This window comes from Camelus ferus, chromosome 6 (assembly GCF_009834535.1).
Source record: "Camelus ferus isolate YT-003-E chromosome 6, BCGSAC_Cfer_1.0, whole genome shotgun sequence".
NCBI classification, from domain to species: Eukaryota; Metazoa; Chordata; class Mammalia; order Artiodactyla; family Camelidae; genus Camelus; species Camelus ferus.
The window spans coordinates 29,323,373-29,338,345 of record NC_045701.1 but is presented as its reverse complement, the minus strand read 5'-3'; the positions used below and the strand labels follow the sequence as shown (position 1 = coordinate 29,338,345).

Below are 14,973 nucleotides of genomic sequence, written 5' to 3'. Positions count from 1 at the left end.
TCAAGAAGAACTTGAATTGTGCTCCACAGACTACAAAAGAGGGGAGGCTTATAAAGGCAAAAACTGCAAAATTTCATAAATTGTCAGAAATTAGGATTGAGGCTGGCAAGAAGTAAGGTGCTTGTTAAACAAGGGTTTTGGGAAATCCAAAATAGTTGCAGAGTTACTAGAGGAGACCTTGAGACTATAAGGTTGCAGCAGGCAGCTGTTGGCAGATACTGTTTTGAGAACAACTGGTGGTGTCCTAGATTCTGATACTATTCAGAAAATCGAAGTTCTCAGGAATACAGGGGTATGTCTGAAGCCACATTCACAATGGCCTTCCAGCTCCATTTTGAATGCCTGAACCATAGTTAACCTCATTTTGAGTTTCAAATGCATTCTTTTCTTTAATACTTAAAGAGATATACCAGACATGTTTACTAGACTGAAAACAGGCTGTTTTGGTTCAACTAAAGTTCCAGTTAAATCACATATGATGTAGAATGGCTTCCCCACACCTCAATATGTACAAAGTTTTCCATCACTGCTGTACATCACTGAGCATTCATGACCTTCATCACCCAGATGGTGGGTCTGCTTTGTCCTCATTAAGGAATGGGTGACACTTCTCTGAAAAGAAAGAGGGGCTTTTATACTAAAAGTATAGAAATCAAAGATTATAATAACTCTTACTTTTCAGTTGCCAAATAACAGTGCCAGTAATACATTTTACACATATTAAATAATGATGTAAATAAGTTTGTTTTTTAGGATGAGCATACTACTGTTTTAAAAGTATTCTGCCTTGTAGTTGGTACATTTGTTAACATCATGCTTCATTATCTATTTGTATCCCATTATCTCCCTTTTCTCTTGTTCTCCTTTGTCATTTCAGTCTTTTGGTGATGAGTAAAAAGTAGAAAACAGCTTTCAGGTCTGTGGTTACTTACACATTCTAATTCACAAATCCTGCTTTCATGCTTTGTTCCTTATGCTGAAAAATGTACTTTAGTTCAGCCAAGTAGATCAAATGTTGACAAGCTTTTTCTCTGAAGGGCCAGATTATAAATAGTTTTAGATTTGTGGGCTGTATGATTTCTGTGGCAGCCATTCAATTCTGCTGTTATACTATCCAAATAGCCATAGACAACATAATGAATAGACACTGCTGAATTCCAATAAAACTTTGTTTATAAAAACAGGAGGCATAGCAGATTTCGAGTGGCCAATATATACATTTGTTCTATTCCCCCCAACTATCAGGCTTTGCCTCACAAGAGTCTAAAATGAAAGGCAATTTATTGGCACAGAATTTGCAGTTAAAATTTAGATATTCTTATCCCAGTAGCACCAACTTACTTGCAGTGTTATCTTACCCAAGTCACTTAACGTCTCTGAATTTCATTTTCTTCAAAGTCTCCAATAGAACTCACAGGTTTATGCTTATGACTACGTGAGATAATATTTGAAAAGACTTTATCAATTTCAAAATTAGCCAGGGTTCCTTTCCTGGACTGTAGCCATTTGCTTGGAGTCTGTCGGTTTAAAAATGAAATTTGCTTTATCTTGAAATGTACATTAAACTTGCCTTCTACTTTGTACTTTTGTTATCTCTCTCTCTCATACACATGCACATGCACAAATATCTTGTGATGTTATCTCCATTATTTTGTCTTTTCATTGTACTGATATGTACTTTTATTGCTTTGTGTCACCTGCCAAATTAAAGATTTAACGCTTTACGTCTTCAGTTCATTGGTAAAAATAATAATGGCAAATATTACACAGTACATACTATGTGTCAGGCAATATTCTTAGCTTTACCTGTATTAAGGGAAAGGAAACTCACAAAGTGACTGGATAAGGATCCAAGGTCATATAATACTGTGAGAAATTGTACTTTTTCACTCATGAACTTTTATGAGACTCTATGTCTAAAAGCAGTTTTACAAATTGAGAAAAGAAAACAGAAGCAATTAATTCTGAGGAGTAATAAATTCTAAGGTGTAAAATCAAACCACAAGGAATGACTACCCTGAACCAGAGCTGACCGGCCACTATGAAAAACAGTCCGGAAGTTCTTCAAATAATTAAAAGTAGAACTACTGTATGATCCAACAGCCCTAATTCTGGGCATATATCGGAAGCAGATAAAATCACTATGTCCAAGAGTTATCTGTACCTCAATGCTTATTACAGCTTTATTCACAATAGCCAAGACATGGAAACAACCTTAATGTCCATCAATTTATGAATGGATAAAGAAGCTATGAGATAGATAGATAGATAGATAGATAGATAGATAGATAGATAGATAGACAGACAGATAGATAGATAGATATTGGAATCTATTCAGTCCATAAAAAAAGAATGAAATCCTCCTTTTGCAACAATTTGGATGAACCTTGAGGGTATTATGCTAAGTGAAATAAGTCAGGCAGAAAGACACTAAATGTTCTCCCTTTTATGTGGAATCTAAAAAAGCCAAACTCACAAAAACAGAGAGTAGAATGGTGGTTGCAAAGAACTAGTGGAAGGTTGTTAAAAGGGTACAAACTTCTAGCTATAAGATGAGCACATTCTGTACATTCACCTCATGTACAGCATGGTGACAGTACTTAACAATACTGTATTATATGCAGAAACTTAAGAGAATAACTCTTAAATGTTATCACACACGAAAATGGTAATTATCAAGGCAGTGAGGTGTTAACTGACCTTATTGTGGTAATCACTCCGCAATGTATATATGTGTCAATCCATCACATAGTACACTTTAAACTTACAAAATATTGTGTGTCAATAATATCAATAATTGTGTGTCAATAATAACAGGATTGCTGAATTAGATATAAAAGTGGTTAAAGTTCATCAGGCCATCAATTCTGGGGTTATCTATTCTTTATTATGTGCAGAACTTACATGCATCTTTACTGAGCAAAAAACTGAGTAAAGAAGGGAACTTCACTATGTCTATGCCCTTCAACCAATACTTAATAGCAAGATGAATTAAGTGCATTCTCCTAGATAATCCTTGGGTGGCTTTGTCCTCATAATGTTGAAAGGATGTACCCCAAACTTTTGCCTTCAAGTTTTGTATTTTTATGTATTTATTGTCCAATAAATTTTCTTTCCTTATGAATTATCAATTCATTCAATTTTTTTTGCTTCCTATGGTTCTATTTGAATTACTGTAGCAGAAGAATGTAAATGTCTGTAATTATTAATCTATTATTTTAAATGTATTTTATTTTAATGTTTTTCATTTTTAATATATTTTAAATTCAATAACACTGTATTTTGGGCCTTATTTTGAATTAAATAATCCTAATGTACTTAATTGTGTGTCCTTGCATTAACCAATCTTTTGGTGAATTATCCTGTATTTTTCAAATTTGCTGTACTCTTGACAACTATTGTGATTGGTTTCCTATTGTTTCTCTGTGAAGTAAAGGGTCTGTGCACACATCTCTCCATCTCTGTGTCTGCACCCTGTCTTTCTTCTACTCTGTTTCTAAAGGTGTTCCCATCCTTTTCCATTATTCAAGTCTTTCATGTTTACTCGTACTTGTTGCTCCTTTGAACACATAAAGAGACTTAGTTGACAAAGTATGTCAGATTTCTAAGTTCTACAGCTGTCTTTTCAGGAAAACTTGGACTTCTTCCCATTTAGAAATTAGAAAATACATTTTCCTTACATTAGAGATTCCCCTAGGTCATATAAAAAAATTAAAAATATGTGAAAAACAAAAAGGTAAATCTTTATATTTGTAAGAAAATAAAATTATATACCCTTTTTCTTCATCCTTTCACAATCCTGTAAGATAATTCCCTTGGCCTGATGACCTCAGTGTGAGCATCCCAGAGCTCTGATGCATCAATTGGTCACCACCTTCTACTAAAGCTCATTAGTCAGCTCAGCTCTCTCAAAATAGCAATGTTTTGTATAGCATTTTGTCCTAGGAAAGGTGAGTGGAAGGATGTGGGCAGTGCTTGTGCAGAAGAGAAATTGTAATTGGTGAAACTTCTCTGACTCCCTGACCCTGCTGTATCTGAGATCTTTTGATAGATTAGGTAGGTAGTGGTGGTGGAGAGGGGTGGAGGGGCTGGTGGACTATATATCAAGAAGAATCTCCTTCTCAGGTTCCCATGCTTCCAGAGAAGGAGGCTGTAAAGAATGAGCAAGAGCAGAAATTATACAGAGAAAAGCTCATGAAAGAAAATGAGGTTGATTTTTTTGTAGTTTTATTGAGAAATAATTGACACTGTGTAAGTTTAAGGTGTACAGTGTGATGATTTATATATATAGTGAAATGATAGGTTTATTTAACATCCATCATCTCATATAGGTACAATTAAAAGAAAAGAGAAAAAATTCTTCTGATGAGGGTTCTTAGGATGTATTCTCTTAACAACTTCATGACAGCAGTGTTAACTATAGTCATCGTATTGTAGTGAAGTGATTTTTAATCAGAATCCAGATTTGAGAATTAAGATGGGGAGAAACAGCAGTTACAATAAGCTTACAATTGCTATCCTTGCTTTTATAATCTCTTATCCATATTTTACTTTCTCAATGTATCAGGTCACTTTTAGGTTCACTTGCTGTATTGCCCAGAGTATAACTTGGCTAAACAATTTCAGTGTGACCTTCTGGCCCCCAAGGATCTCTGTCTCTTTTGACACTACATGCTGCTTATTATGCCAAACATGTGCTGCTTGAAAATTCTAAGTATTAAGTTCCTGAGTATTTCTAAATCATGTCAGAAAAATATTCAATCTAGCTTATTTCCAAGTTTATGATTCCCATCATCAACAAGATTCTAACAATTGCTTGGAAATTTTATTTGTCTCTTCACTATTTACAGATTTCTGCCACTCCACAAATTTTGTTCATGTAGCATATTGTCTTATTTTCTACATTTTCCCTCAGAAAACCTTTTCTCCTATATTATTGAAATTTTTGTCATTTCTGATTTTGCATTCTTCACTTGGTCACCATTTGTTACCTCCCAACAATCTTGACTTTCTGTTTACTGTTTGATTTCACCTGCTCTCCTTAATGGCACAAAGATATCTCAGCCCTAAATCTATGCCTTTTTCTTAGGCCTTTTCTTTTTAATCTCTTTGTGGCATATGAAAGTGACAAACATTACTTCTTTGAAATTCCTTTCTTCCTTGTTTTTCTTATTGTGCACAGAAACAGGGCTTTTAAAGGCAGATAATATATGAAAACAGTAGTTTTATATATAATGTTATATATATATGTAATATAATAGGGATGGTGACAATTACAAGGTATTGTTTTTTGGGGGCCATGTATGGTTTCTCCATTAACTTTCTTTTATCTCTTTATGTTATCCTTTGAACAAATCTTCATTTTTTTCCTCATGACAAAATTTTAGATGACTTCCTAATTTTTTCTCTACCTGGGATCTTTCTGGCTTGTCAATTATTACAGCTTCTTATGAATAAATTACCTCTTGATTTTGGTGAATGTTTTACTGGCACTAAAACCTTGGTGTATTTTGGTTCTTTCACATTCTAATCAGCAACCACTTTTCTCCCTGCCTCTTGACTTGTAGCGATAATGTGGATTTAAGTATAGGCTCTGCCACTAGTAGCTGTGAAATCTTGGGTAAGTTAATTTATGTATGTGTTAAATTTTCACATGGGTAGGATGGAATATTCTTCTGAGTTAAATGGGATTCTTTTTTTTTTGCAGGTTTATTGAGGTATAACTGACATGTAACATTATGTAAGTTTCAAGTGTACATGTTTTTAAATTCTTGTTTAAAATTCATAATAGAGATAATTGTTTTAGTTCATGAACGAATAACCATATTTGCATGATGTAGTCAAATATCAATGGATATGGAATCAGAAGGCCTGATTTTTTTATTCCAAACTAAATGACTATGTTTTGGGATAAGTTACTTATTTCTCTATAAGTTGAAATTCCTCATCTATAAATGAAAATAATTCTACTATCAGAAATATCCACACGACAGGTAATAATAAGGATCAAGTACATGAAAGTACTTAGTAAATATGTGCCATATAAATAATGCATGCTTTTCCAGCTCTAAAATTCCGTCATTCACTCTTTCAGAACCTTTTGAAATGTGATTTAAGAGTAACTGTATTTTGTTCTCTGACTCTAAGAAAGGCATGGAAGGTGACTACTAATTATATCATGAAACCTGGAAGATAGAAACTATGTAAGTTCCCTGCTATTCGGGCTGTTATTGGAACTGCTGCTGCTTTCTCTGTTTCCTTCACCCTCTCCTCTCTCTTGTCTTTTTACATTCTTCTTCTTTTTCCTAAAACATCAGAAGTTAAACCATGGACCACTATAAGCATTGAGAAGAACCTTCCCTACTCTACAGCTGGAAATGTGTAGCAAGGATATCAGGTTCTCTTGGGAGTGGTTGGGAAATGTGTTAATGCTTAGTTTTGATTTTGGAAACTTCCTTTATGCCTATTGGACTTAATGGAAAAAGATAGTAAAGCAGAAAAATAGCAACTGTGGGAAATTATGGACCTGAAAAAAAATGGCTTTACTGAAGTGTGGGAGCCCATGATTGGGTTAATAAACTGTAACAGACCCCAACCGCTTGTCTCCTTAAAGAAGAACAAATGTGCTTAGCAACTGCTTTGCAAGTAGGCGCGTGTGCATCCGCACTCAGGTCTCCTTGCCATAAAAAGCAGAGACAATGCCTTGCTTGCATAGTTGTCGTTTTAGATAGCACTCTGCTCATTGCAAAGCAACGCTGGGTGTGCCTGCTGTTAGATAGTCTTTTATCCCCAAAACAAGTGGCTGGTCTGGTGGTCTGTTTTTAACATATCTATAAGAATGTATGTATGTTGTTCCCCTCTCCCCATGACTTCCCTAAAGATAAACAAAGCCTGTGTACTCATTGTGATTTCTACAATCTCGATCCCATCCTGTCTTTCCCTAAATTCCTGCATTCCATCACACAACTGTTAGTGATTTTTCCTTTGATTGTACACAATAAATGTGGGAGCATTTGAGAGGCTCGTGGAGTTGTATCCAGACTCCTTCTCACTCTCTTGACTTTTTCCACAAAGTCTCGAGTAATTCATTCCATCTTGGTGGGACTTCTGCTGGCCAGAACCCACACTTAAGAGAAGTGTTATTGACTAAACCATCAAGAGATCTTTGCTACTTATTTCATTTGGTGTTTTAAGAGCACAAGGGCTAGAAGAAATGGTCTTTATCCTCCTCGAAGTTACAATATATTTCAGGAGAGAAAATCTGTAATATTAGAGCTATTGAAGAATTATGATAAGTAGCAAAGGATTTGCTCTAAATAAGGGATCAATTATTTTCTTCTCTCAGAATCCCTTCCCCTCTCCTCTCAGCTGATTAAACTCCTACTAATTTTTCAAAACTCACATCAAGTCCATTCTCCAATGTAAAGCTGTCTCTGAATTTCCCAGTGGACTCTGTCCTTCCTGGCCAACAACAAACACCTGGAGCTTCTCCTATGATACCATATTTTAGGTGGAGAGTTATTAATTTTCAATTAAAATTTTAAGTTTCCTGACTTCCAGTAATAAGAGAGGGAAGAGATTAATATAAAGTAGAGTTACTAGGGAAATTTTCATGGAAGAAATGGGGTTTTGCTTTACCTTTAAAGGATGAGCGGTGATTGGAAATTTTCTTACGTTGCACTATCCAGTACATAACCGCTAGCTACATGTAGCTATTGAGCACTTGAAATGTGGCTAGTGCAACCAAGAAAATAGATTTTTAATTTCATTTAATGACCACATGGAACTACTGGCTACTGTTTTGCACTGAGTAGGGTTTGGCTTATGTCTTCTCACTTTATTTTTCTACTATGTAGACTCTGAAGCCATATGTGGACTAGAAAATCTAGATTCTCTGTCTATAACTAGTTGCTTGTTCCTTTCTGGACCACTGTTTTCTCATTTGTAAATGATTAACTTGGACTAAATAATCACTAGTGAGATTCGCAGGATAATTTTATGACCAGTCACAGTCATCATGCACAGTTGAGAGGTGTGTGTATGTACAAATGCCCACCTTAAAAGGCAAAGACTTTGGGATCCATTTTTTCCTATTGCTGGGTTTCTCTTGCCCTTTCACTTACAGGCCTGAGGCTTTTTGTGCATCCATGTACCTTTATTTTACCAGCCCTTTACTGTGTAGGCTCCAGCCTCCTCCTTTCCTTAGTTTACTCCAGCTTTTAGCTGCACATCTAAATGTTATAGGAGCAGGAGGACTTGACACAGAAGTGTTTGACCCACAGAAAAGAGAATATATCTTCCATGTGGTAACACTGTATTCCCTCCAAAATTGGGTAAGAACAGGAGAGGTTTGTGTAGTACCCCAAAATCAGAGTTAGGAAAGAATCCAACTCGGCATTGAATGCCAGACATTTGGGAGGTTTGAAGGAAGGAGATGAGATAAGAAGAATAAAAGGGGCTAAGGGAGAAGGAGGGACAGGAGAGGAACAATGTTTCTATGACAGTTATAACATTAGTGTGCATTTCTTCATCCCCAGCAAATTCTAAAAGTAGGGATCCAATAGCTGTAACCAAAGTATATCAAAAACCTCAGGGATTGTGAAGAATCTCATGAGATAGATCAAATTGGCTTCCTTAACTTCCTTGACTTCTCACAACAGGCCCTTCCGGAACCTTGCGTATCTTGGCCTTGTCCTGGCTGCTAAGCACCCTTGTAGGTATTGTCACTTATACTTCTTGGTGCTCATGCAGATACCCTGTGCCATGAATATTTATTCTACCCTTTCCTTGGACCTGTCATACTCTAGAGTCACCACTATGCCCTGTGCCTCATTCTCTTAAGCTCACTTCTGCTTTGTGGGCATTGCAAATATGACTATAGGTAGTAATATAAAATGACTCAAGAGACATGTTATGTGCCTGAGATGAGGTGAGGTTAAGAAAGGACACAACTTGAATAGCTGAAGTATTGCTTTATGAACTGTTTAAAAATAGAACCAGGGAGTTCTGGCAAATGCCATCTCCACCTCTTCTTTCTTCTTCTCTGTGTGATGCACTGTACCACCTTCCCTACCCCTCCCAATTCTTGCCATGCACACTATTATGTTCTCATATTTGTTCTACTCTCTTGTTTTTATGGATGGTCCTAGGGACTGTGGTAAATGGATATTGCATGTGGACATGACCCAACTGCTTTAGGTGGCCCCAGGTAAAATGCATACTTAGTGATGATATGGCCTTCAGAAAGAATTGAAGGGATTTATAGTCTTCACAGCATCAATATCCTTGAATAAGTAATCATTAAAATATAGAACATTATTAACATTCTTATTTTAGTTTCCTTTTCTTTTTCTTTTATCTGGAAACACTCTAGCTGATAAATCAATGGATGGAGTAAATCACTCTATGGTGTCAGAGTTGGTGTTTCTGGGACTCACCAATTCCCCCGGGAGATCCAGCTTCTCCTCTGTGTGTTCTCCTCCACATTTTGCATGGCAAGCATGATGGGAAACTCCCTCATTATTCTCACTGTGACTTCTGACCCTCGTTTACACTCCCCCATGTACTTTCTGTTGGCCAACCTCTCCTTCATTGACCTGGGAGTTTCTTCTGTCTTTGCTCCCAAGATGATTTATGACCTTTTCAGAAAACGTAAAGTCATCTCCTTCAGTGGCTGCATCACTCAAATCTTCTTCATTCACGTCATTGGTGCTGTGGAGATGGTGCTGCTCATCGCCACGGCCTTTGACAGATATGTTGCCATATGTAAGCCTCTTCACTATCTGACTATTATGAGTCAAAAAATGTGTATTCTGCTTCTGGTTGCTGCATGGATAATTGGCTTGATTCACTCTGTGGTTCAACTGATTTTTGTTATTAAATTGCCATTCTGTGGCCCTAATATATTAGACAGCTTTTACTGCGACTTTCCTCGGTTCATCAGACTTGCCTGCACAGATACCTACAGGCTAGAGTTCATGGTGACAGCCAACAGTGGGTTTATATCTCTGGGATCATTCTTCATATTGATTGTCTCCTACATTTTTATCCTCATCACTGTTCGGAAACACTCTTCAGGTAGTTCATCTAAGGCCCTCTCCACTTTGTCAACTCATGTCATGGTGGTGGTTTTGTTCTTTGGTCCTTGCATCTTTGTTTATATCTGGCCTCACCCCACATCACACCTAGACAAATTCCTTGCTTTTTTTGATGCAGTTCTCACTCCCTTTTTAAATTCAATCATCTATACATTCAGGAACAAAGAAATGAAAGTGGCAATGAGGAAAGTATGCAGTCAATTTATTATTTATAGAAGGATTTCTTAAATGCCAAAAGTATTATGAATTTTCCTTACAAACTTGGAGTAACATTAAATTTCTATTATTTAATATCAGGAGTTTCCAATACCATATTAACTTTTAGGTATCCCAGATTAAAATAACATGGTTCTTTTAAAAATCTTAACTGAGAACGTATATTACAGCCTAGGGTTGTAGGAAGCATGTGGTATGATAAAAAATGTCTTGTCTCTAAAAAGACATTATCTTGATGAATTTACTGTGGTCTAGACTTCAAAATCAATCTCTTCAGTGTTAGAGTGGGTCATAAACTGGAGCACTGATTGACGCTAAAGAAATTGATACTAGATAGAAATATATACATCAAGATGCCCATTTATTAATTTGCCACATAGATCAATCGAGTGGCCTGAACTTCCACATAGGTGTAACTCATTCTTTAATTGTACAGAAAATTGGGAGAAGTCAAGTGATGATATGAACATTAATGAGCAGGAAATCAGAGCAGGAAGGGTTAGCTGGATTATTCAAATATTTAATCATATCGTATTTTGACACTTAATGCCTGTATCTCCATAATAGGATATGCGTGTCATCACATTTCGAAAAAATATGATCCTTAGGCTAGGACTTTTATCTCCACAGTACTGGCTAGTCATCACAAGATTTACCTTTTGACTCTTTTTCTTACTATGTTCCAGGCTGTCTAACCCCTATGCTTTTACAGATACATTCTTGTTTCCAGTTGTAACTAGCCAAGTTCTTCCTTTTCTTGATGGCATGACTATTCCTGTTGCATTTGAATTATTTGAGTCATTGCGAGCTATATTTTAGTTTGGGAGATGTTTTATATATGACTATATTCTATTCTGTAGGAATGAGAGATTTGCATCAGGAGATTTCAACATATCAGTTCATACCCATTTCAACAAAGAGGAACCAAGGTTCATTCTCAAAGATGTAGTGCAAATGACTGATCCTTATACAAGCTTATACATACTCCTTTGTATAAGGAGTTTATCAATATTCCTTTGGTCTTATAAGCCGTTCTTATTTACTTCATAACTTTTCTTGCTTTATAATTTATCTTTTTTTACTTCCATTGCCCTTATATCATTCATTCATTTTTTTTATTCTTTTTTGGACCCTTGGAAAAACACTACCTACATATAAGTTTACTAGCTAGCACTTATATTCAGCCTCCCTATAGTGTTTTGAATTGGCATTTTTAAAATGGGAGTTTTTACTAGGTTTTCTCATCAGTTGATTAAATAATGTTCAGTAGATCTAGCAAGGATTTCCAGACTCCTCGCTGTGTGTGATTGGTTTAGAGAAATGCCTGCTCCCCCCAATCTTATCTCGTTCTCCCTTTACGTCAGGTCTATATCTATGGAATGATAGAGTCCCCAACTGCATAATGAATGATAATTTTCTGTATCATCTAATGTAAAACTTTGTTAAGATCATTATTGTTTATTTTAAAAACATTACTGTTTTTAGTTGACATCTACTCTGTTGTTTGCTCAAATCAGCAAAGTTCTTCTTCTGGTAAATGTATCTTTCTCTTGCAATAAATATGTGGTATGATTACAAGATGACTGTTTGGTCAAGGATTGGGCTTCTGAACCAAGTCATACTGACATATCTCCTGGCCATAGTTGAATGGTATAGATATGAGTCTCTGGCCAAGATGGGCCAAATCTGAGCTTTTCTCCAGGATATTGGACTTGCGAATGGAGAGAAAGCAAGCCTCGGTCCCTTTTGGAGCTATGATATGTAGAAACTGCTGGCAGTCATATTTCCTGCTGTTAGAAAATGAATCCGGGGTAATTTTTAAAAGATATATGAGAAACAAAGATATAGGATTTGAAGACAGAAGCCTGGCAGTATTCAAATTCTTAGTTTTAGGTGTCCTGGGCATTCAGCTTCATTCTAGCCCTACACTCAGTTAGGTCACTAGCTGAGCTAGTAAATGAGCCAATACTCATCCTCTTGTTTAAGTTGTGGTTCTGTCATTTACAATCAAAAGCCTGTTGATAAATACATCTTTGATTCTAAGGGCCCTGTATTTTCAATGTATAATCTCCAATTGTTTTCTTGTTTCTTTAGGAAAATATTATTCTTTCTTCTAATGAAAATAAAATATGCTCATTATGTAAGATTTATATGGAAATTAGAAATGAAAAAAGAGAATCACCCATAAAATCACCATATGGAGATAATTATTAGTAATGTCTTGGTATATCTATTTCTAGTGTTGTTCTATGCCTAAACATAAATATACATTTACAACATTAGTGTTTTATGGTCTCTTCATTTCATACTGCCTTTTTGATAAATAATATATTCTGAGAATTCTCTCACATTATTAAATATTATAGTACAAAATAATTTAAACACTATGTAATATTGCCTTATGTGACAATATCATTTTTGTTATTCCTCTGACATTGGCCAATTAGATTATCTACAGTTTTTTACTCTGCCTTGAAAATTCATTCATACACCTCTATCTATATTTCAGATGACTTCCTTTCTAGATTGATATATTTGGAACTAATAGAGTATAACAATATTTTAAATACTTAATTTGTATTATCATTTCTCCCAAAATATTTGTACTTTCTATGAAATATATTCATTACAGTACCCTTCCCAAATAGTGAATGTGATCACTTATTTAAAATATTTATAAATTTAAAGGACAAAAAAGGTGAAATTTTTAAAAATTTCTTTGATTTTTGTATACAATGTGAGTATACTTAACATACTGAACTATACAATTAAAAATGGTTAGGATGATACATTGCATGTTGCATCTGTGTATGTGTGTGTTTTTTTAACCACAATTAAATATAAAAATATATTTTTCAAAAAGTAACTTATAAACTTACTTAACTTAGATTATTGGGATGTCCAACAACAGAGCTAGCCTCATGGACACCAGGGATTCACTCAATATCACACTTTTAGATTTAGCTCTCTCATTCACTCCCTTTCTCTTGTTCCCTTCTCACTTTCTTTCTCTCCTACCTCTCTCTCTGTTAACTTGTTTACCCTTGCACATGAGTCTTATTTTCTTCTTTTACACATGAATTCTTTTATGTATAGTGTGAGGAAAGAGGAGAGGCTGCAAATAACTCAAGTTTAAATCATTCTATCAGAGCAACATCATAGAAAAGGGAAAGGTTTTCTTTCCTAGCAAGTATATTAAAAGAAGATGAAAGGATCTTAACTGGCATTATCTGAGCTGCATGCCTGGTCTCTCATGGGCCAGTTCTGGACATGTGCCCGCCCTAGTAGCAGGAGCCAAGGTTATCTGGTTGTTAGCTCCCAGAGAACTACATGACTTTGAGAAGGAGCAGTTCCCAAACAGAGGAGGTGGGGTATAGACATTAGTGGAAGGAGATAAGTGATTCAGGGTAGGCAAAAAAAAAAAAGTCACATGTTTTTCCTTATTGAAGTAGAAATGAATACCTTTTGTTGAGGTGTTCTTTCTCCCCATCCTCATAGTAGAACATTAGTTTTTCCTGTTGATTCATCAGTCCCACATAAATGTTAAAGACATTAACTCCTTTATTATAATATTCGTGTTCAAAATGTCCCCTGCATTAGTTGTTTTCTTTTTAATTTTATTTATCATATTCTGCAATATTAAAGTTACACTTTTTGTGACTTCAGCTCCATAGAGCTTTTAAGCTAAGACTTCATAATTTTATTCTTAAATTCTTTTCTATTCCAATACATAATGAATATTCATGAATATGTACTTCTGAAATATTTTATCCACCTATAAAGTATTTGGCTGTAAATAATAAAAGAGGATCTAAATTTTTCCAATGTGCTTATTAATTCTCTCAACACCATTTAGTGAATAATTTTTTCCCTTATGATTTGTACCCATTTTATACCACATTATCATATAAAATATAGTCCACGTCTATTTTGGGATCTAGACCCATATGTAGTATATCTTCTGACATCTCCTCTTGGGTGCTTCATATATCCTCTGAATAGATTGAAAATGATACTCATGATCATCACTGAAAACGGTGTCTTCGTCCACTATCATATATCCAGTCACAAAAACAAGAAATCCAAAAGTGAGTCTCTCCCTTCTCTTTCTCTCCATTTTCCACTCATGCAGTGAATATTGAGTGCCTACTAAGTGCTAGGCATTATTACAGGCTTTTGGGATACATCAGTAAATATTAAAAATGAATTCCTACCATTGTGAAGGTTATGCTCTAGTGGAGCTATTGAGACACTAAATAATAAGCAAAATAAATAAGCAAGTTTTATAGTAAGTTAAAATGCAATAAGTACAATAGCAATATAATAGAATAAGTTAAGGTGGATTGAAACTTCAGAGTTGGGAGAGTGGATTGGACATCTAAGTAGAGTAGTTAAGGTAGACATCGCTGAGAAGATATTGAGCAAAGGCTTGGTTTAGGTAACTGAGTTAGCAATGCAGCTGTGAAGGGAGACAAGCACCCTACAGAGAGGGTGTAGCCAGCACAAAGGCCTAATGTGCCTGGTATGTTCATAAAACATCAAGAAGGCCAGTGTGACTTTGTCAGTGTAAAAAAGTGGGTGAATAGTACAAAGAAATTCAACAAGGTAAATGGAGGCCAAATCACATGGGATTATGTAGACCATTGTAAAAAATTTGTCT

General features: G+C 35.4%; 1 protein-coding gene across 1 annotated transcript; it reads left to right on the top strand.

The window, feature by feature from the left end:
• The first annotated feature begins 9,341 nt into the window (after positions 1-9,341).
• On the top strand, positions 9,342-10,325 carry LOC102517821 (olfactory receptor 4F3/4F16/4F29-like). Its single transcript, XM_014564467.2, is given in 2 exon segments — positions 9,342-9,444; positions 9,447-10,325. Coding segments are annotated over 2 exon segments (939 nt in total). The 5' UTR covers positions 9,342-9,384.
• The last annotated feature ends 4,648 nt before the right edge of the window (positions 10,326-14,973 follow it).